Source organism: Osmia bicornis, chromosome 10, assembly GCF_907164935.1.
Source record: "Osmia bicornis bicornis chromosome 10, iOsmBic2.1, whole genome shotgun sequence".
NCBI classification, from domain to species: domain Eukaryota; kingdom Metazoa; phylum Arthropoda; class Insecta; order Hymenoptera; family Megachilidae; genus Osmia; species Osmia bicornis.
Genome location: NC_060225.1, coordinates 5,295,426 through 5,315,735, shown reverse-complemented (window position 1 = coordinate 5,315,735; position 20,310 = coordinate 5,295,426). Strand labels below are relative to the sequence as shown.

The window sequence follows — 20,310 nt, the reverse complement described above, 5'->3', positions numbered from 1 at the left end:
ATCTAGGGAGAATTTACAAAGTGCCTAGATAAAATCCAGGAAAAGTCTAGGGAAAGCTTACAGAGTGCCTAGGGAAAACCTAGGAAAAGTCTCTGTATAGCTTACAGAGTGCCCAGGAAAAGCCTAGGAAAAGCTTACGGTGTTAAGAAAAACTTAAAACCTAGGGTGAACTTACAAAGTGCCTAGGAAAATTCTATGAAGAATCTAACTTAAAACTGGAATCCTTAATCGCCACGAACTCCCGTGAACAGGTTTCCAGTGGATTACACAATTCACCATGAGATTCCTTTCGCTAGTCGAAATTAAATACCGTGAATGGTGTGCAGGCTTTTACGGTACGTATCCAAGTACGAAGTAGGTTCTAACCGAATTCAGTCGTCCGATTTATCATCTCTTGGTCCACCTCTGAATGGATCCACGTTTAATCGCGTGTTTTACGGCTCCCGTTCTTTCTTAAAAGAACGCCAATCCAATTAGTCATCTTCCGTAAAACGAACGACTGTTAACGCGATGATTCCAACGGGCTCTATTCGTTTAATCCTTTTCACTCTTCCATTTCACGTGTACCAAGGGCATTATAAAGCAATTATTTTAACGTCGAATTCTACGTTCATCGAACCGAAAAGTTTCCTCAAGTCGCTCGATCGAATCATCTTATTATCTACTTAAACATCTCTCACGAAAACAAAAGAATAGGAAAAGGAAAAAGTAACGAATCAAAGGAATTCAGTCAGATCCTTGCAACTTCTTTTTCCGCGAGGAGTCGATAAAAATTCATCGTTCCAAGGAATCCGGTAAACATTCAGCCAAGAAAGGGTTGTGGTTCCGCGGTTAATTTGACTTTCATTAACCGAGAAAAGGGAGCTGGGGACAGTGGGGCGACGGAATATCGACGACTTTCAAATTCACCGTCGCTAATAACGTTCCACAGGGGGTGGTGTCAAGGAAACGTATGGCGGTTTATTTACTCGGCATCCAGCTGGCCGATCGCTTTCAGAAACGGAGCATCGTGCCAACAAACTCCGCTCACTGGCAAAAACAATATTCGATTCGGTGTTAAAAAGAAAAAAAAAAATGGACCGCGATGTAAGAATCAGAGTATCGAACCGATAGGAACGTTAACGACTTCCTCGTTAATTACTTTCCGTTAAAATTCGCATTAAAAAATAAGAGGGTACGCGAAACGACAAAGATTTACGATTCGCTCGAAGCACGCAACTGCCATACACTACGGGAATGAAATTTTAAGGCCGTGCTCGGAATTAATTAAACGACAACGCGTTCATGCGCGCATAAAAGTATGCGTTTGCTCAACGATATTACATTCAGAATGATGTCGAACTTATCGAACGGGAAAGAAAATAGAGTTTACAATGAACTGAAATTATTTTGAGAAAAAAGAGAGGATATACCATCTGGAGTTTAAGAATCTCTTCCCCAGCCAATTTGCGTGCCCAATCATGGATGAACGCAGATAATCAACAGCGATTCTCGCGAGAGGCAACGCGTATTCATCGTTTTTCTTTCATTTAGAAAGAAAAAAAATGATAGAAAGCGCAGTGGTTTGCGAATAAACCAAGTGGCTCTGTTCGAGTTAACGAAGCGTCAAACGAACGAGGAAAAACAATTCGGAACGTCAGCCAAATGACGGAATGAAAAATGAAGACTTCAAGAATAGACAGAGAGCTATGTATATCCTAAATAAATTTAGAGAGATATCAATAGAATCTTCAAGCTCGAACTACATCTCGAGAGTGAAGAAATATGCGCGAGTCAAAGAGTATTCCCCGAGGAATTCATATTTTTCACCTCGTTTTATCAACTCTGAACGACGATCCTCCTCGAACGTTGACAACTTCTTTACCAGGAAGAATGGGGAGGAAATTTATTATAGGTGGGCTCTCGTTAGGTGTTTGTCACCTGCCAAAACGATTTTTCCTCCTCTCTGTTGAGCCGCCGTGTAACGAGGTTACAGCTTCCCGCGACAGTTTCGAGAAGCAGGCGAACAAGATTTTCCGAGCAAGTGAAAGGTAATCGAGAAAAAAGGTAACGAGTTTCTTGCGCGACCAACCGACTGATAAAACGGCCCCGATAAACCGTTCGTGCCCGATCGATCGACGTTCACGCAGAATTTTATTGCCGTTCCCGACGTCCACGGATTAAACTGAACATCTCCTTGTCTGATAAGACAACGAGGAAACTGGCGAACGTTCGAAAGCAAGATGATCCGCGTAAAACTGGTATCGCTGCGGGTTGATCGCGATGAAAACAAATGTCAGAAGCTTGACAAGTTTCGATCTACCCGATGAAGCTACAGTGGGTCAGAAAATCATTCGCAAAATTTAAAATTGAACCAAATAATTTGAAGCTTTTTAAGAAGCTATAAAAATTAATTTAGTATAACACACTTAAATTTACAAATGTCATATTTTAAATTTTTTAAAACGACAAAAGTACATATTAAATGAATTTGTATAGCTTCTCGAGGAATCTCAAGTAATTTGGTCCAATTTTAAACGAGGTATTTTGTTTTAAACTGTATTTCAAAATGTTAAGAAATATTTGTCCGCGGATACGAACGGACCTTCGGGATTTTCAAACGGGTTAAAACAAAGCCACGTTTCGCTGATTAAGTTTTATCTAAAGCGTACGGTACGGATGTGTTAGCAGGACTTCCGTATGTAAACCACGTACGACTCATGCCTGCGATACGAAACAGAAAAGCCAGAAAGCGAAGACGAATTCATTAAATCAGGCAATAAATTAAAAAGTAACCTCTGACGAATTAACGAGTCGGAGAAAAGCGTTGAAAATTCAACGGAAAGAAATTACAAGGTTTCTTCTTCTATTTCTCCTTGCTCATCAGAAATATTCTGCAGGAGGAGCGTTAAACGGACGCGTTTCGCAATTAATTCGCGAACGGTAACGCGTTCTCCCGAAGCGGAGTTTTTCCGTTCTTCCGACGCGGCGAAAGCAAAATGCGCGCGGGATCGTTACGGGTCCAAACTATTCGAAAGACTCGACCAGAATGGAAAAAAGGTAGAAAGAATGGTGGAACTCGGTGAAAAGAAACTCTCTCTCCCTCCAGGCTCGCTGCAATTTGACGAGAGAATTCCTGTTTCGCGAGACCCGTCGCGGGAAACTTCATTTATTCGGGCAAGTTTTTCAATATCGAGATGAACAGCTCGGAGAATACACAGCCGAGCGATGAAATACCTTTATCGCGAGGAAGAAGGAAAAATTAAACTGTCCGGATGTTCCTTGAAAGAAGAATAGCTCGACTTCGATCATCGAGAAGTTTCCGAGCCGAAGGAAACCTTTTGTAAGAAATCTCTTTGATTTTCACCAAAAATTTTTCCAATTATTTAACAATCAAATTATTAGAATGGAAAGAGAAAGATAAGCCTGGAACGATATAAAATTGAAACGAATTTGTTCGATCAATTGCCAAGTATCCGGCAATTTACACTGGAAAATGTTGTCCACCGACTTTACGACTATTTTTACACGATTGCATCACCGGCACACGTATTCGCATCTCGATTACATGTAAGTCACCAGCAATATATCTCACTCTCGAGGTTCTATCTCTTGATTGCCCTTTATCCCGTCCACCCACGACCGCGATATTAAGAAGAACACGCGAGACGCGTGCGATGGGAATTCAATAGCCCCGAGTGGGTTTGTATCGAATAAAGAAATAGAAAAAAGAAACAAGAAAAGTTTGCGATGTAATTATCGAGTCTGTGTTGATACAAATTATTCTAACATCGGGTTTAAATCGAGCATAATAATTTTCCGTTTAATAAAAGTAAAAAAAAGAAAGGATATCCTTTGCTGACTTACAGCGAAACGTCCACGTGGCGAAAAATTTTTCGCGCGATCTGCAGAATTAACAGATTCTGGAGGAGGCGAAGAGACTTCAGGGGCGTCGATAAAAATTTTACTCCGATCGGGAGCTTCGATTATCATCGGGCCAAAAGAAATTTCCCGATATTGCGATAATAAAGACGATACGCGTCGCGTTGCGGGGGCGGCGAGCAGGCGCGAGATTAAAGGAAACGCGAGGGGAAAAAAAGCGAAGCAGTCGTGAACGTCGGCAGCGTGTAACGACGATAAAATTGCGATGACTATAAAAAATTCCTCGCGTATCGGTGCATCGACATGCAGATGCGCCGGAATAATATGCGCTCGCAGTGAAAAATTTGAAGAAAAAGAAAACAAGGGAAGAATAAACGTTCGGTATCGTTATTAAAATTTACAATATTTCTAAAACAATGATAAGCGAAGTTTTTCAGCATAAATTATTAAACACACTTTGCACATTTTCAAATGACACGTCAAGGAAAAACACGTTTGATAAACGATCCTGATAAGAGTTCGTTTCGAATGTTATCTATAATCGATTGATCTATTTACAGAACACAATTTCCAGACGAAAACAATACGAGCAAAATAACGTCCCGACAAATGGAGAAGGAATAATCGAAGTACCTCGACTCCACTGGTTGTATATGAAACTTAACACCAAGTAATTAACGCGGATAATAATTGGTCGTTCGGCTGATAAAAAGCTTAACGACGTCGATAATCATCGATCGTTCTAATCTAATCTTTTCAAGACGAAGTTATTTAACTCGTGGAATTATACAATAACAATTCACGTTTCCTTGCAAAGAAATATATAAATAAACATTGAACTTACCAGCTTCGCGTGGTCCCGTGTTCGAAGCTGCGAATCCAATTGCTATGAGAAATTCTGCTTCTATTTTCACTTGATTATCGATCTACGAATTAAAACGAACAACTATGACTCTAGAATTTTTATTCTAAAACTATTAGAGTTTCATGAACTCTCGTTGAAATAGTTTAACATCGGTGTCGACGCGTTTCACGACGTGTTTTGTTGACACGAGGAATCTTCCCCGAGACCGACCTTGTTCGAAACGAGCCTGCGGCGGTGCATTTTCCAATAACTGAACGCAACGATCCAAGTAAACTCCGTCGACTATCGTTTAAACAACGTTAAATCAGACGTGTACGACCTTTGCAAGCTAAACGCATGTCCGATGCTCGAAGATGCGTCGCGACTTTCACGAATGCGTCTACCGTTTAATCAAGCCTCGTTATGCAACGGATAAATATTATTCGCTGCGATTTCTTGCCGATATTCCATCGACGAAAGAGAATTTCCAACATCGATGGAAAATAAAAATGCCCTTTAAAAATTCGTAAGCGTACGCGATAATAGTTCATTCTCAAAATAGACATAGTAGAATCGAATCGAAGGGACCACAAATCTTCTGCGAAATCCTGAAGTAACTTTGCCGAGTGAAAACTGCAAGCATTCTCAGCACGAAGTTGAAAAAGTAACGTAAATCAAGGTCTATATGACTAGCCTGCTAATATCATCGTTTACACGAACCTACTCAAACTTCCCGCGGAGGATTCGATGATTTACGATGCCGCGATTCAATGACAAAATACTTTCGAGAGATCTCTCGGTCTCGGTTAAATCGTGTAACTCCTCGTTATCCCGTCTTCCATAAAATTACAATGAAACGTAACAACGTGGGAGTTTCGATGCTCCTACCTGAGCGTGTCTTATCAGGACGCAAACACCGCGCAATTTCTGTCATTACACAACGGAGCGCATCTCGATGGCAGTAAAGTTTGCCAACAATAATAGAGAAATTTTAAAATTGAAATTAAGAAATTCTAATATTAATTTATTCCTGTAATTGAAAAAAAAAAAGAACAGGACGATAGGAATCTGGATCGAATTGAAACCGTCGAGAAATGCTTCGACACCGGGAGCACGCAACAACACACGTACGATTTTCACTGGTATCGAGAGATAAGCGTTATCGCGTTGTTGTCACGCTACCAAACAGTATAACAAAAAGCGAAGAAAAAAAAAATGGTCCGACAGATCGATGTTTTTTGTCTTTCGAGCGCGATACCGCGAGGCGACGTGATAAATGAAACGGAGCAAGGAGAAAAAGAAAGAAAGAAAGAAATGAAAAGAAGGAGTACCTACGGAAAAGAGAGACGAGGCAGGAGCCGAAAAGTGGCCCGATATAATTCGACTCGATTTGAATTTCAATAACCTTCGACCCGGTTTTTCGTCGGTCACGCGAACACGCGAACCCTTTTTATTTTTTTCCGAAACTCGTCGACACCACCGATGCACCTGTTTTCCCGACGACACGGGACGCTGTAGTTGTTTTATCTTTGCAAAACTGGATACCCCGGTTCGGCGAAAGTTGACGACGAACAAGCACGTGGCACCGAGAATTTTCGGAGCACCGATAACGAGACCAATGTTTACGCGCCGAGAGCTCGCTGCTCACTGACGCTTCGATGCCGCGCCAGGCTAGACTTATCCCTCCTTACAACCCACACTCCCCATCCCGCCGTCGCGACGCGAGCCGACGCGACGCTGTCGCGTGAAATGACACGAGGATTTTTGTTTCAATTTTTTTCCTTTTTACCTTTATCTTTGCAAATATTGTGACACCTGCATCTCAGTGTCGTTATTAACTCCTTGATGACAGTGGAGATTTTCCAGTATTCTTCGAATTAAACATAATTTAAATAATTTTTCTCTAATTAATCGTAATCTAACATGAGCAATGAAACATTCTAATTTTCTCCTTTTTTTAGATATTTTGATCAAATAAGGATAATTAAAGCCTGGTTATCTTGATACGCATCTGGAAATGATTCTCGACGTTAATATGTGTACATTAACGTCGAAACGTCACTATCAGCTGTGTTTATTTAACCAAGAATATAAACCATCGGGTATAAAGTAACGAGACATAAAGTTAATTGCAAGATTGATTTCGAAGGTCAATTGGATTAAATCTTCCCCTATCGAGTAAGGTGTCAACCTTTTGTTAATGAACCAAGCTTTCTTGAAATCTCAACAAACTCCTTGTTAAAATAAAACCGAGAACAAGATAACTTCTGAAACATGCTGAAAATATGAAGAACTGTCTGTGAACGATTTAAACATAAATAAAATGAAAAGTTAATTACGTAAACCATCAACATCGCGGATGAACGACAGCAGTCATCAAGAAAAAGGAACGGGAGGCAAACAAATCTCCTGGATCCCTATCCTCTTTAACTCTCGAGAGAATCTGAAGAGCATCGTCGCTCGTAAATCCAGTCGCGGCTCGTTAATCAATTTAAGCTCGCAATCTCGATCGACGATAACTCCGAGCAAAGAATAACGTACATTCGACCGCGTAATTAATACCAAGTAACAAGCTTGTTCTACCGTATTGACTCGGCTAACAACGTAGCAGTAAGCGGATCGACGATTCTGTCCGATCGAAATACTTACAACTTGCTCCGCTCCCGACTGAGAGCTGGCAGTAAAATGCAAACGACTTGACCCGAGCAAAGATCGAACCGAGACAAGACACGTACCGGGTCATCGTCTTTCTGTTTCAATGTCTAACCGCCGATGCAACGAGCGCATAAGTTCGAACAAAGAAATTGAGTAGAGAGAGAGAGAGAGATCGTGGTCCGAGTACGGTTGCGAATTCAATTACAATCTGTCCCATTAAGAGACACGCCTCGTGTCTCGTCTATTCCGCTCGACGATGCGCTTGTGAAATATCGATAGTCAGTCGAGAGAATTGGGGTGGTAAATTTAAACTCGAAATAAAACTAGTTTAGAAATGTTCGATAACTAATATCGTAAAGGAGAAAATTAAGAAAAACTTGGAGTTCCTTGGAAGAGAAATAGCAGGATTTGTAGATATCTGAAATGACTTCTTACGTCCTCGGTGAAAATCATTTATCAACGAAGGAGTGCTGACGTTTCTCGAGATTCCGTCGTCGAAGCAATGACTCAAGAATGGTCGTCGATTACGAGACGCACGGTGATGAATCGGCGGACCAGGAAGAGTGGCTTGCAGAAACTCTACCGACCGTGTAATGTTAACACACATTACCGAATCGTCTTGTTTCCTTCAACAATGATTTCGCGAAAATTTACATTTCCAGAAATGTTATGAAAATAACTTATCAATTGTTTGCTAGAACTTAAATGGATCGAGACGTCGACGGTGCAAGGAAAGACGAGCGAGCGTTTAGGCACGATTTCGAAAAGTCGTAATAGGATAGGAAGGAAGGAAGAATCGAATGCACGAACGGCAGATTCTTATGCTGATCTGCCAGGCAAACAGCCCTAAGCGACCAAATTTCCCACTGCTTCGACGAAATTTCGATGTTTGCGCAAACTAGTCTGCATACCAAGCACCGATCAAGATTCGAATCTCGCCGCGAATCGCTCGCTCGGACCAGCTTTCCAACTTTTTCTCTGTCCCTTGCGAATAAAATTGCTGAATTTTATTGCGATCTAATCTCGCTAAAGTTATTCCCACGACGGTAAGCGGAAACGCGTCGCCCGTGCAATTTTAAGTCCCAATTAAAACGTCCTCCCTTCGCGAATGAAAAGAAAGGATTTTCTATGAATTCAACAGGGAATTTCAAGTATTAATACTTTTTCGAGTAAATAAGTTGCAATTGAAGAAACAATGACACTCTGATGTACGAAGAAAAGAAAATTTTCCTATCACTTTCTCGCACTTGTTCAAATATTGAGTAATTTGTAAAAATAAGAAACCTGTTGTAAGACTAAAGAACTGTGCAATGGAAATTAACTAGTAGTGTACGTTAATTTGAATTGTAATAATAACAAAGTTTAACGAGATAACAAGAAATCACAGATGTCGAGTTTGAAATGTTTCATAAAATCTCGACATCAGCTGAAGGTGCTCCTTTGGGAGAAATATTTAGACTCGTTACCTCGAACATGTGACTTTCCAGCTATCAATCAGGTTGACATTTATATCAAATATCTCTCCTGAGATAAGCAGATCATAAAACGAAGTCACCTGAAATAATTCTACCTTTCTTCTCTGCAAGAATATTTGCACAGATGTGATCTTGTTACGCGGCAAACTCGATTGAAAATTATGGTTATTTCCGAGATCCTTCGAACCTTACTATAGAACATTAATTTAATCAATTTGTCTGAAGAAATGTTTAAATTTTAACATTCTATCGAAAGATGAGAGATGTCTTCGAAGCAGAAAAATTTAAGTGTACTTAAAATTACGTTCATTAATGCCTGCGTGCCTAAAAATAATTAATCAATGGAAGTTATCGAAGCTCTTTTTCGACGGGTGTTTCAACGAATGCAAGAAGGAAAAGTAAAAAGAATAAAGAATACTTTATCCCGACGACGGAGCGGAATAAAATGGTAATAGAGATCCGACGCGGAGGCCGATAGTCGAGCAGACAATCACATTTAGCAGTGTAATCTGTCGGGGGCCAAGAAGAAGGGTAAGGTGGATACGCATCGCGGCCGTCTTTTTTACGACGAAACGTCGTCGTCTTTCCATTTTTTGATGACGCTGCCTCTTAAAGTTCCACGCTAGACGCGCTGGGATACGAGCAATTTAAATTTAATGCCGCTTTTACACTCCCGCCCTTCAAACCCGTCCCTCTTAGCATCCCTTTCCGTCACCGTACACGTACGTACGTTCCTTCTTTTCTTCGTCCAATGTTCTCGTTCTCTGTCAATGCGTTCTGCGCGCTGATTTTTATCTCGAGATTGCGACTTCCAAAGGAGCAACCACGACCACTCTTTCGGCCCAGTTTGAAAAGAGCAGGCCTCTCCTAGCCATCGCGATCCATCTAGATATCGCTGTGTCTACTTTGACCAACAAACCACTCGCCTTGACCCGATAGTTCTTATTTTTATTTCTGTAGGCGTTTAGTGGAGGGGGAGAGGGTTAGGTTAGGTTTAGGTTCGGGCCGGGGACCGCTAGGTGGCGGCGAGATGATCCGATGATCAGTGTTCTCGCTGGCGCACACTGGGCAAACGATCACTTTTTTTCTTCAAAATTGTCTGGAGTTCTCAATTTTTAACGGAATCGAACGTGTGGCGGCTCAAATTACTCGTAGAAAGATTTTGAAGAGAAGGAAGCTGATTTTTGAAAAAATTTCACCCCGAGAACCTATAGCCCAATTAATCCATGAGACGATGCGTTCCACACCGTTGCGTTGGTATTGTATTCCAAGTCTCTGTTCTGCCGCTTATTTTTTGAGATACTTTGTTATTATAAATATGAGAAAAATTCTTACAAAATTTAAAAAAAATTAGAAAATAAAGAATTTTAATCGCTGCCGTATCGTCTGTCTCGTTCTTTGCATTAATTGGGCTATACGTTCTTGGGGTGAAATTTTTTCAAAAATCGGCTTCCTTACTTCTCTTCAAAATCTTTCTACGAGTAATTTGTGCTGCCACACGTTCGATTCCGTTAAAAATTGAAAACTCCAGATAATTTTGAACAAAAAAAGTCACTTTTTGCCCACTGTGTGGCGGTCGAATGTATAGGAGTTCCGAATTGCGTTATGATAAATGTCTGAGGCAGGGATCGTCTGTTGTCAGCCCCACTGACTAGTCTGACAGACGATCCCGAGACGAAAGTACATTCCCACCTGTCTTTTTATAACGCGTGAAACTTTGAATTTTATGCGCAAGGTGAATCGGACAGACTGCAGGGTGACACACTCTGATCTTTACTACCACGATCCATCAAACATTAGCAGACTCCAATATGTTTTACGATATTTTGAATAAATTATCTCGTCGATGACAATAATTCTTTCTATAAATTTATTTAGTCGGTAACGAACCAGATGCTCCGAGTATTTTCGCGTGTTTCAATGTCGCGGAAAATACGCGAATAATAAATTTCACGATGATCCCTGCAACAACAGATGAATTGTTGAAAAATAAGCGAAGCTGCGAAACAGCAGGAAGGTCTTGATTCGGAATCGAATTGGCTTCGATCGTAGGAAGGGTAGAAAAATATTTCAGCTTCTAAAATATTCGGTGGGAAACGGAGAAAAATTTAGCTGGGAAGAGGATTGTTTATTCAAACGCGTCCGACCTCGGCAAACCACGAGTACAGGAAACAAGAAACGAAACGTGTATCTTTCTCGAAATTTCCCGTTGCTCTGCGCGCGATTAATAAATAACTGGAAAATAGGTGTCGCGTATCGCTGGCCATACACGGAAGAGAAACGATCGCACGAGCAACAGCCCCCATTTTCCCTGATTGCGAATACTTTCGTGCAACTGCTCTCGTCGACGCGTGAAAAGCGTTCGCAGGCCTGGGATAAACTGCATATTTCGGATAATTTTACACGCGATAGACCGGCCGGATCTATCGCGTGCAAATTGTTGTCAGAATATCGACGACTATCCCATTATGCGACACAAATCACACCCAATAAATTCGAACATCATTTTCCACCCGAACTTTCAACGATATATTATAAATTGATTTACGACCGCGAAAATATTAACGATACCACTCGAAACACTATATCCCAGAGAAATTGCAGTTCTATTATTAAAATTGAAACCATACCCTGAATAATTAAAAATTATGTTTTCAACCATGGAACAGAAGAAAAATCGCGATGGAAAATTTGTTTGAAATAAAAGGCGACTGATGAATCTGATATAACGTATAGAATTTATGTGCCGCGATTACAAGTTGCTACAACTTTTGTAATCGTTGCAAACACGATTTTCTTTTCACTGGCACAAAAATTACCGTACCCTGAGAGCAGCGGTAACGTGTAATTTACCTTTCCGCGATGGAAAACACCGGTCTCGTTACAAGCGCGCTGTTTAACCACTCGTTGAGATATAAATTTTAATTTATTCTCGTATTTCGATCAGGTGTAGTATCATCGTTTTAAGCAAATGATAAATTTTCAAATACGGCTGCGACAAAGAGCAGATTTTCTGAAGATACAAAAGCATCGTTTGACTCACAAAGGGAACTGCCCAAGTGTTACACTCACTTATTAATGAAACTTTGCCAGCTTGTAGAGCTTACATTGAGAAGTATGACAGACTCACACATCTATGGTTCCCAAGTTTTTTTTTTAATTATAATTTGTCTCTTTTTGAATAACTATTACAGCTGTACTATAATCATTAATTACACTGCAATTTTTATAGAATTTAAGTTATTCAAAAAGAGACAAATTATCATTTAAAAAAAAAAAAAAAAAAAAAATGGTAACCAAGGATTTGAACCGAGGACCTTTAGATTGCGAGTCATGTGTATAACCACGGAGCGAATCCATGACTCGCAATCTGAAGGTCCTCGGTTCAAATCCTTGGTTCCCAACAATTTTTTTCTTTTTTTATGATAATTTTTATGTAATAGTTATTCAAAAACAGACAAATTATCATTAAAAAAAAGAAAAAAATGTTGGGAACCAAGGATTTGAACCGTGGATCTCTAAATTGCAAGTTGGAGTAAGGAGTAACTAACTGTAATTGTTAATATCTTTTAAACAATTAGCCGTCTGCCCCCAAAAGGGGGTATGACTTGAGTAATTCCCCTTAGTGGAGCGTATTAAAAGAAAATGTTCTCGTAAAACTATTTTTGGAATCATTTTATAGAGATAAGAAAGAAACGTTTTGCTTCGTTTTTAAGAAGTTCATAAAGACTTGGAAGATAAAAATAAACACTTTGGTGACGAAGAGGATATTATCGGATAATCGAGAAGAAATGAGAATCTTTCGTATTTCCGGTCATACGACTCGTACGTAACACGAAATTCTGCCTCGAACCAGAAGGAAACGTGGCGATGCATTATTCAGAAGAGTATCACGGCCACGAAAACATCGGTCAAGCGTTTTTCACTGGAAGGCGAAATTAAAAAACCGGAAGCCGGATAGAGACGGCGTGAAGAAGTTCGAAATTTCGCAGAAATTCAAGCTTGTACCGTCTGTGGTCGTAACTAGACGAGCTATCTCTCTCCCTGAGAGGAATATTGGAATCTCGAGCAGCTTGCCACACGAGACATCATAGCCCTCGTGCATGCATATTCCATTTGCTTCCTGGCCCTTATTAACCTAAGTTCTGGACGCAATACTCTGTTCGTAATTCACCTTCCTTCTATTTCAACTTCCCTTTCATTTTTCTACTTCCTTTTCCCTTCTCAACAGTAATACAAATTTGAAAACTGATAATTTCATAAACCATCTAAAATTTTTCACTTATTTCCACCTTCCTTTTCCTTTTCCCTTCTCAACAGTAGGTAATAAAAATTGAAAAATTGATAATTTTATAGACCATCTAAAAAGATTTTCCACTTATTACTCAGTGAAAATATTATAAATTCAAAATACTCTAAAATTCGTTAAATTACACGGTTCGAACGATCTCGAATTCTTATTTCGTTAGCCGCAAAAAAAAAAAAAGGAAATGGTACGGGAAGTTTGGCTGCGGGCCCCGTATTTAGAGAATCATGCTCGAACGTTTCCATCGTTCGTTCGATAAGAAACACGAACGGTGATTTCTGTCGTTGTGTCGCGGACCGTGAAGATAATGCTCGGATACGTCAATGCGTTAGAAAGTCGTTGTAACGAGTGCTCGTTAAAAATCACGGGAAGCGACGAGGAGGAAGTTGCGATGAAACATGAAGCGTGTCGCGCGAGATAGAAATTTGTCTATCTACCATAATTGCGTTTCCGATCGTTTTTTCAACTGGCACAATCACAGCCCCAGCTGTACACAACGCTTCGTTAATGTATTCGTTTTGTTACTCTTGTTCTCTTCGATTCGCTTTCTAAATTGTTACCGATATTCCGATATTTGTCACGCAACGACCGTAGAAAGTGTAAATCACAAAAATGAAGAACAATTTCGAAAAAGTATCATGCATCTACGTTACGTTTATAATCTACTTAAGATTCAAGAGCTTCAGGATTAAAAATTAAGCCCGGATTAACCGTCAAAGTGTTAACATTCTACAATGATACTGCTAATTCATAGGATTTTTACAGTAATCCACGCTTAATTCCAAAAAGACAAAGCTTCCCATTCTTACGACGGAGATATTGAAATCTTGGAAAATTATGAAGAGAGGAGCTTAGCTCTCAAACGATAATTCCCACTCTGCTTGATAACCATATTCCAGAAACTTTTGACGTACGTTCAAATCGCGATTGCGCAACGATTCTCTTTTATTCTGAACTTCGAATGTCACGAGGGAAAAAATGACTCTGTTAACGATATGCATCGTGTTGCGTCAAGTGATGTAAATTTAATGTTGATACAGTTGAAATAAGAAGGCTTGGATAAGACCCAAAAGTGCATGTAAGGATCATTGCACTTTGAATGCAACGATTATCATATTATGTTCAGGGCATACCATGAGAATCCCTATTATTATAAAACTGCATTTGTTTAAAAGAAATGTAAAATAAGCGATAAAAACACTTTTCTTTTTAATTAAAATAATTTTTATTAGGTACTCCCATGTGTCCACTTTAAATACCTAAACGCTAATTTCTATCAGTTTGTTAGTTCTGTATTTATAATTTATTGAAAAAATGCGAATACTATATTTCAAACTGCTGTAAAATGAACAACTTGAAAAATTTTTTAATTTCAGCAAAATCCGACATGGTGCTCCTAAATAAGTGCAACAGCAAAATGACCTTAACTAAATTATCTCGTTGATTAAACTTAACAACTGCTATAAAAAAAAATGGTAGTACCAGCATATTAAATACTGATAAGAATACGAGATTATTTTCGACGGAAATGCTAATGAAATAGTGTGTTTTTATCGCTAGTGCTGAGTAAAAATGTTAACTAAAAAAGCGTCGATTATCTGTCTCCTAAGGACCTTGCAAATTTAATTTATCGCAAACTTAAACGGCACGCGTTGGAAATACAAAGAACAGTCTTGATAAAATGGATCAGTAATTTATGTATCGTTAGCCGGGTAATTAATTAACAATTCTAAGAGACTTATATACAAAAGGTGTAATTTTTTTGTTTACAGAAATTCAAATGAAAAAAGGAACATCTACAAAAATTTTTACAGAAAAATTATTTCAGGGACATGCATTATCGAGCGAAAATTTCCGGTCCAACTTCGTCGTGGATTTCAACAGATGGTGTTCTCGTCGAAGAAATAACTGATACACGAATCTCGTCTAGAAACGAATAATCAACGACGAAAAGGAAAATGACTTTTGACAACAGAAACTGTAGACCGATTTCGAAGCAGCTGTAATCAAGTTCACTGACAGTACTTGCAGCGTGACTGATAAAGAGGAAAGGAGGAGACAAGATGCAAGAGAATGCTCGACCTTAACGCAATCGATCACCGTGAAGCTATTTAATGATGAGAGAAAATGTATACTCCGAATGAATTACTGATTGAAACGTTGCGTGAAAATGAACGTCAGATGGCCTTAAATCTAACATGACGATTATTGTTATAATTGTACGATTATCATAAAGTATTTATAGAAATCAATGATCAAATTATGTATGAAATTTCTAATGGTATTTGTTGTGAAATCGATGAGATTATAATATACTGTTAAACAAGTGTATATAATTAAGAAATTAGCAGGAAGATTTGATAAGGTCGGAGAAAATGGGATCAGAGCAAAGTTCTCAGGGTGGTACGCAAGGTGCTAACGCTAACAGAGCCAGAAACATCCCACTGAGACGTGGTAAGAGCGTTCCAAATCGTGAGAGAGTACCAGACGATACCCCACCAAGATGTATAAGTCCTGGTGCCAGTATTTGTTCGGATTCTGATTTACCATATATATCGTACACAGTAAATAGACCTATAGGAGATTCACCAAAAATGACTAACAAACAGTCCCAGTTATATAGAGGAAAGAGTTTAGGTGCACAAGATATATCTAGACGTAAAAATAGCTTAGGTTCCAATAGCCACAGGTAAGATATTTATATATGTTTCAATGTTTCTTCAATTTGTTATTTATTAATATAACAAAAATCTAACTTATTTTGACAGGAAAACTACCTCTGATAAGATTCATAATATAGTGGTAGTGAAGTCAGCTGCTGCAGATCCTACAACTGACAAGGATCCTGATTTGGTTAAGCTACAGAGCATTCCAATGTTCCTACCAATCATGCGTGGTACCCTAAATTTACCCCCAGGTGTAAGGGATCCAGAGGTTCTAGAAAGACTGGATCCCATTGGTTTGTTCAATTTATGCGCACGCTATCAACATCACCTTAACACTAATGCTCAAATGATTGCTGCTGAACAAGCTGCTCTGTATATCAACATAGAACCAGAAGTTACCAAAATTCTGAATCTGGCAACAGACAGGCAAAAGAGGTTTGCCAAGTTTGCTGAACAACTGAACAAAGTCCATGAGCTTAGCAAACAGCTGACTAAATGTCACTCTCTTCTAAATCAAACTTTAGAAAGTCTTGAAACACTGAACAATCTATTACCTATAGAGGAAAGGTTGGAACCATTTGTATGGACTACAGGATGAGATTAATGTATCAAATGGTAACTCCAAAAATTAAATTATATTCGAAATGTGTTTAATGGTGCTAAGATAATTCGGATAAATCTAACACAAAACCTGTTTCAATTCTTTTTGTTTTTACTGTTATTTATAATACCGCTAACTTCTATCCAAAGATTTCTAGTACCTATAGTGTATCATGCACAGAAATCTTTCACACGAAATATATATATATTTTTTTGTTAATCCTAACAAACTTACGATTGTACAAACGAAAATGTAATTTCAAATGTTTAATTCCAAAAATACATACGATTTCCTATGACCAAAATTTGAATCTTTTATTAAACAAGAATAATTTTATGATTACAAAAAAATCATCATAGAAATGCAACAAAAATCTACTAAAATAATACATTCCATAGCTTTTTTGTACATACCCTAGGTGTCAAAACCAGCAGACTTTTGTAGTTTTAACTTTCTGTATGTTGCTATAATATCGCTTTGCTGCTTTTCCAGTTGCCTTCTTTCTCCAATTGGCAAATTTTTACGTTTGCCTGATTTGTCTATAGAAACTTTCTTAGTATTCATTTTGGGTGCTTTACTCTTCTTTAGAACTGAATGTAACAAGAGATCTTTCTTGCCAGGCTATAAGAAAAGTTAAGTAGGTTTTAATTCAAATGTATGAATAAATAATAGGCATAGTAAAAGTATATGCACCTTGGCAGCACTTGAAGAGTCAGCCTTTTTTGGTCTAACTTTTATTTGTGGTGGTTCATGAACAATTTCCCCAAATTCAACTTCATCCTTCAAACTTTCAAACTCATCAACTTCATCCTCCTTCAGTTTTTCTTTTTTCAATTTCAATTTTTCCTTCCTTTTCTGAGCCTTTGTCATTTTAGGCTTATCAACAGCTTTCTTCTTCTTCTTTTTCTTGATATCTTTATCTTTTACTTTCAACTTTTTAATGTTGTCCAATTCATCTTTGCTACACTTTGTAACTCCTTCGATGTTCCCTGTTTTTGGATTCCTATTTACTAGGACACCATACTTCTTTTCAAATTGAGTTTCCTTGAGAAAAGCATGAGTATCCCTGTCAACTCTATGCAAAAATTGCTCTTTGCTTTCTCCAGCTTTCTGTCGAAATATAGGAACAACCTTATCCGGTTTAGCTTTCGGATGGAGCGGTTTAGAATTCTGCTCGCCAACAGATATAAGAGCATTCTTTCTGTTCTTTTTCTTGTTCTTTACTTTAGTTATCTTCCCTGATTTCACTGCTTCTTTCAATTTCACTATTTTTTCTAAACTCTTCGGTATAGCTTGATCGTCCACATCTTTTGGCGGTGCATTTATCTTCGTTTCTAACCTACAAGACAGATGTTCCTAACCTATGTAAATAATTCGAGAACAAAATTTATTTTACGCTCAACTCACTCTGCTTTTCGCTTTGCCTGCTGTTTAAAAGGATCTTTCACACCTCGGTGCTTCTTTCCGGGAATTTTTCGACCCATTTTTCTTTGATAAATAAAGGAACACAACTTTCACGTGGTCAACAGTGTCGTCTGCTCGACGGTAAACACGACGCGCAATGGCGTTCAAAAGAACAATAAATTAAAATTAAAATTTCCTATCATCAATGAAGAAATTTCGAAAATCTTATCTTTAAATTAAACGCAGTAATTAAAATTTGATGATAAAATTTTAAATTTATAAAATAAATCTAGGAGCCTCAAATATAAAAACAAAAATATGCGTCTCTATAAGAATCAGTAGTAAAACCCACGATATAGTAGACATCACTTATATCTCCAACAAATCACGCTACATTTCAAGATTAAAAATATTTAAAACTCGAAACATGTATACATAACAAATTGCAACTAGAGACATCTAGAAATTCATTTATCTTGTACCCAAGCGTATTTACAACGATTGAGGTTAGATGACAGTGTTTGTTCAATCATTAACAATTGTTCATAGGTAGTTCATTGTATTAAAACTACTAGATTAATAGTGCAACCAATACTAATTTTACAATTAGCACGATTTCTTATTTCACATGATTATCACAAATTTGATTGTTTCTGAATCAGGTGGAAGAAATCATGAATTTAATTCGATCATCAGTTTCCATTGCAAAAAATCAAAAGTGCAATTGTCGACAAGTGTATTCCACTTGTGAACGATGTATCCACGGGACACAAAAGCTGTTATCATCAGAGGAGAAAAGCGATAAGGACAAAGATTCCAACTCGGTAGACGATATGTCAGAACCGACGAATTGTTGCATGTCAGGATGTACTAATTGCGTTTGGATCCAATACGCGGAAAAATTAAGCGCCACTTTGAAAAATAGCGACGCGGACGTTCAGAAGATGATCTTGGATAAAGTACAAGATCCCAACATGAGGGCGTTCCTCTCGATGGAGCTACGATTTCGAAAGATCATTAAGGATTAAGTGTCAAAACACTTGAAACACTGTATATATGTACATATGAATAACGAGTTAGACAATAAATGTTACCGTTAATTTAATCGCGCATTCAATTACGTTTCTTGAAACCCTTCCAATTACTACACAATCGAAATAGACAGTAACGAAAATAAATTTACGTTTTCTATAACTGTAGATAGATAGGGTAAAAATTTTGAGTGGTTCTACGAATTTATTTGCGACGTTGTGTCTGTTCGTTTCTCCTGATTTATCACTATTGCGAGAATTCTCATTAACGTTTCGTAATTAGCGATTTTCTGCTGAATTTCGAGCGCGGGAAATTCGAATTCAGAGCGAATGCACGGACACCCGCGAAGGTGTGCAACTTGTTTTCAGATGGCGGCACGCGTACGGAAGCGGTTCGAGATTAAATATTTATAATTGCAATGTATAAATTAAACATTGATCTTTTAGTCGGGAATTTTTGCTTTTTATTATTAGTTGGAAAAATTGAGCATGATGACTAGTTTCACCGGAAGTTAAATGATCTTAATTTTACAAATTATTCAAACTTTCAAACTTGGCAATAAATGCCATCGGGTTTGATATTAAACGATGACTCGATAATTAAAATATTTCATATCGTAAATTTCTCTCAATGGTTTCAAACTCTCATATTCTTTGATTAGAGCAATGAAAATAAATTGTAATTATTATTATCTCTGTTTCTGTACTGTACCATAAATCCAGCATAACGCGTATTTTTGCGCACCGTTTACACGGTCGTTATTTACATTACATACATATGTATAAAGCCACTTGTGCCGCTTACGCCAGTCAGGAGAATGTGTGACACGTAGAAACGTGTTGGCGATCGAGGAGGCGTACGTGCCACTCGTTTTTCTATTTATTCAACGAATACGTTTAACAAAGACATTAACCGAGTTTACGATAAACGAAGCGGAATCAATTCCGATCGTGAAAGTTTAGAACGTGAATCTAATTCGATTTGAGTTAATTACAAATGAGACACATATATTACAATAATTTCATTGCAACAGTAATTAAATGAAGAAAATCCTTGATCTATGGGTCAATGAACTGATATTATTAGAGCAAAATGAAACTTAAACTCCTCTGTTTTTACTGCAAAAGTAAAATTACCCTGATTTTCAATTAAAACGAGTTAATTATAAACGAGACATACGTAGCAATAATTAAATTCCTGGAGTAATTAAATGAAGAAAATCCTTGATCTATGGATCAATGCGCTGATATTATTGGAGCAAGATAGAAAATAAATATTGAAACTGAAACACTTCTGTTTTTACTGCAAAAGTAAAATTACCCTGATTTTCAGTGATAAATTCGAGGCATCGTTCTAAAATCGTACATCGAACAATTGCCCATTGTAAGAACCAGAAAGAAAATAGCAGTAGTCGAACAGAAATCATGCCCAACCTTAAGAACGACTATCATTGTTCGAACACACGT

At 38.1% G+C, this 20,310-nt stretch overlaps 3 protein-coding genes across 4 annotated transcripts in view; 2 read left to right on the top strand and 1 right to left on the bottom strand.

Moving 5' to 3' along the window:
* Positions 1–18,027, bottom strand: part of LOC114877252 (coiled-coil domain-containing protein 137) — a 36,994-nt gene extending 18,967 nt beyond the window's left edge. Inside the window, exons 1-4 of one of the 2 annotated variants that reach the window (XM_029189583.2) lie at positions 17,816–18,027; positions 17,102–17,747; positions 16,822–17,029; positions 16,608–16,700 (exon numbers count right to left, since the gene is read on the bottom strand). In XM_029189583.2, coding sequence (XP_029045416.1) covers positions 16,823–17,029; positions 17,102–17,747; positions 17,816–17,892 — 930 coding nt within the window. In that variant the 5' untranslated portion in view covers positions 17,893–18,027 and the 3' untranslated portion in view covers positions 16,608–16,700; position 16,822. Of the gene's footprint in view, positions 1–16,607; positions 16,701–16,821; positions 17,030–17,101; positions 17,748–17,815 lie in introns of those variants that run through there. The other variant, XR_003789538.2, reaches the window with a different exon arrangement.
* LOC114877253 (BLOC-1-related complex subunit 5) lies at positions 15,064–16,712 on the top strand. The gene is made up of 2 exons (XM_029189585.2): positions 15,064–15,830; positions 15,910–16,712. Exons 1-2 carry the CDS (start codon positions 15,517–15,519, stop codon positions 16,403–16,405), a joined length of 810 nt encoding a protein of 269 aa, XP_029045418.1. The 5' UTR covers positions 15,064–15,516; the 3' UTR covers positions 16,406–16,712.
* A 342-nt stretch (positions 18,028–18,369) lies between the features above and the next one.
* On the top strand, positions 18,370–18,917 carry LOC114877213 (oxidoreductase-like domain-containing protein 1). Its single transcript, XM_029189500.2, has one exon. The coding sequence runs from the start codon at positions 18,487–18,489 to the stop codon at positions 18,838–18,840; it is 354 nt and encodes a 117-aa protein (XP_029045333.2). The 5' UTR covers positions 18,370–18,486; the 3' UTR covers positions 18,841–18,917.
* The last annotated feature ends 1,393 nt before the right edge of the window (positions 18,918–20,310 follow it).

What these genes read in the sequence shown, in the direction of transcription:
- LOC114877253 (XM_029189585.2), top strand. Translation starts at nt 15,517, where the DNA reads ATGGGATCAGAGCAAAGTTCTCAGGGTGGTACGCAAGGTGCTAACGCT. An exon ending in TTAGGTTCCAATAGCCACAG is followed by an intron (nt 15,831 to 15,909) that starts GTAAGATATTTA and finishes TTATTTTGACAG; the next exon opens with GAAAACTACCTCTGATAAGA.
- LOC114877213 (XM_029189500.2), top strand. Translation starts at nt 18,487, where the DNA reads ATGAATTTAATTCGATCATCAGTTTCCATTGCAAAAAATCAAAAGTGC.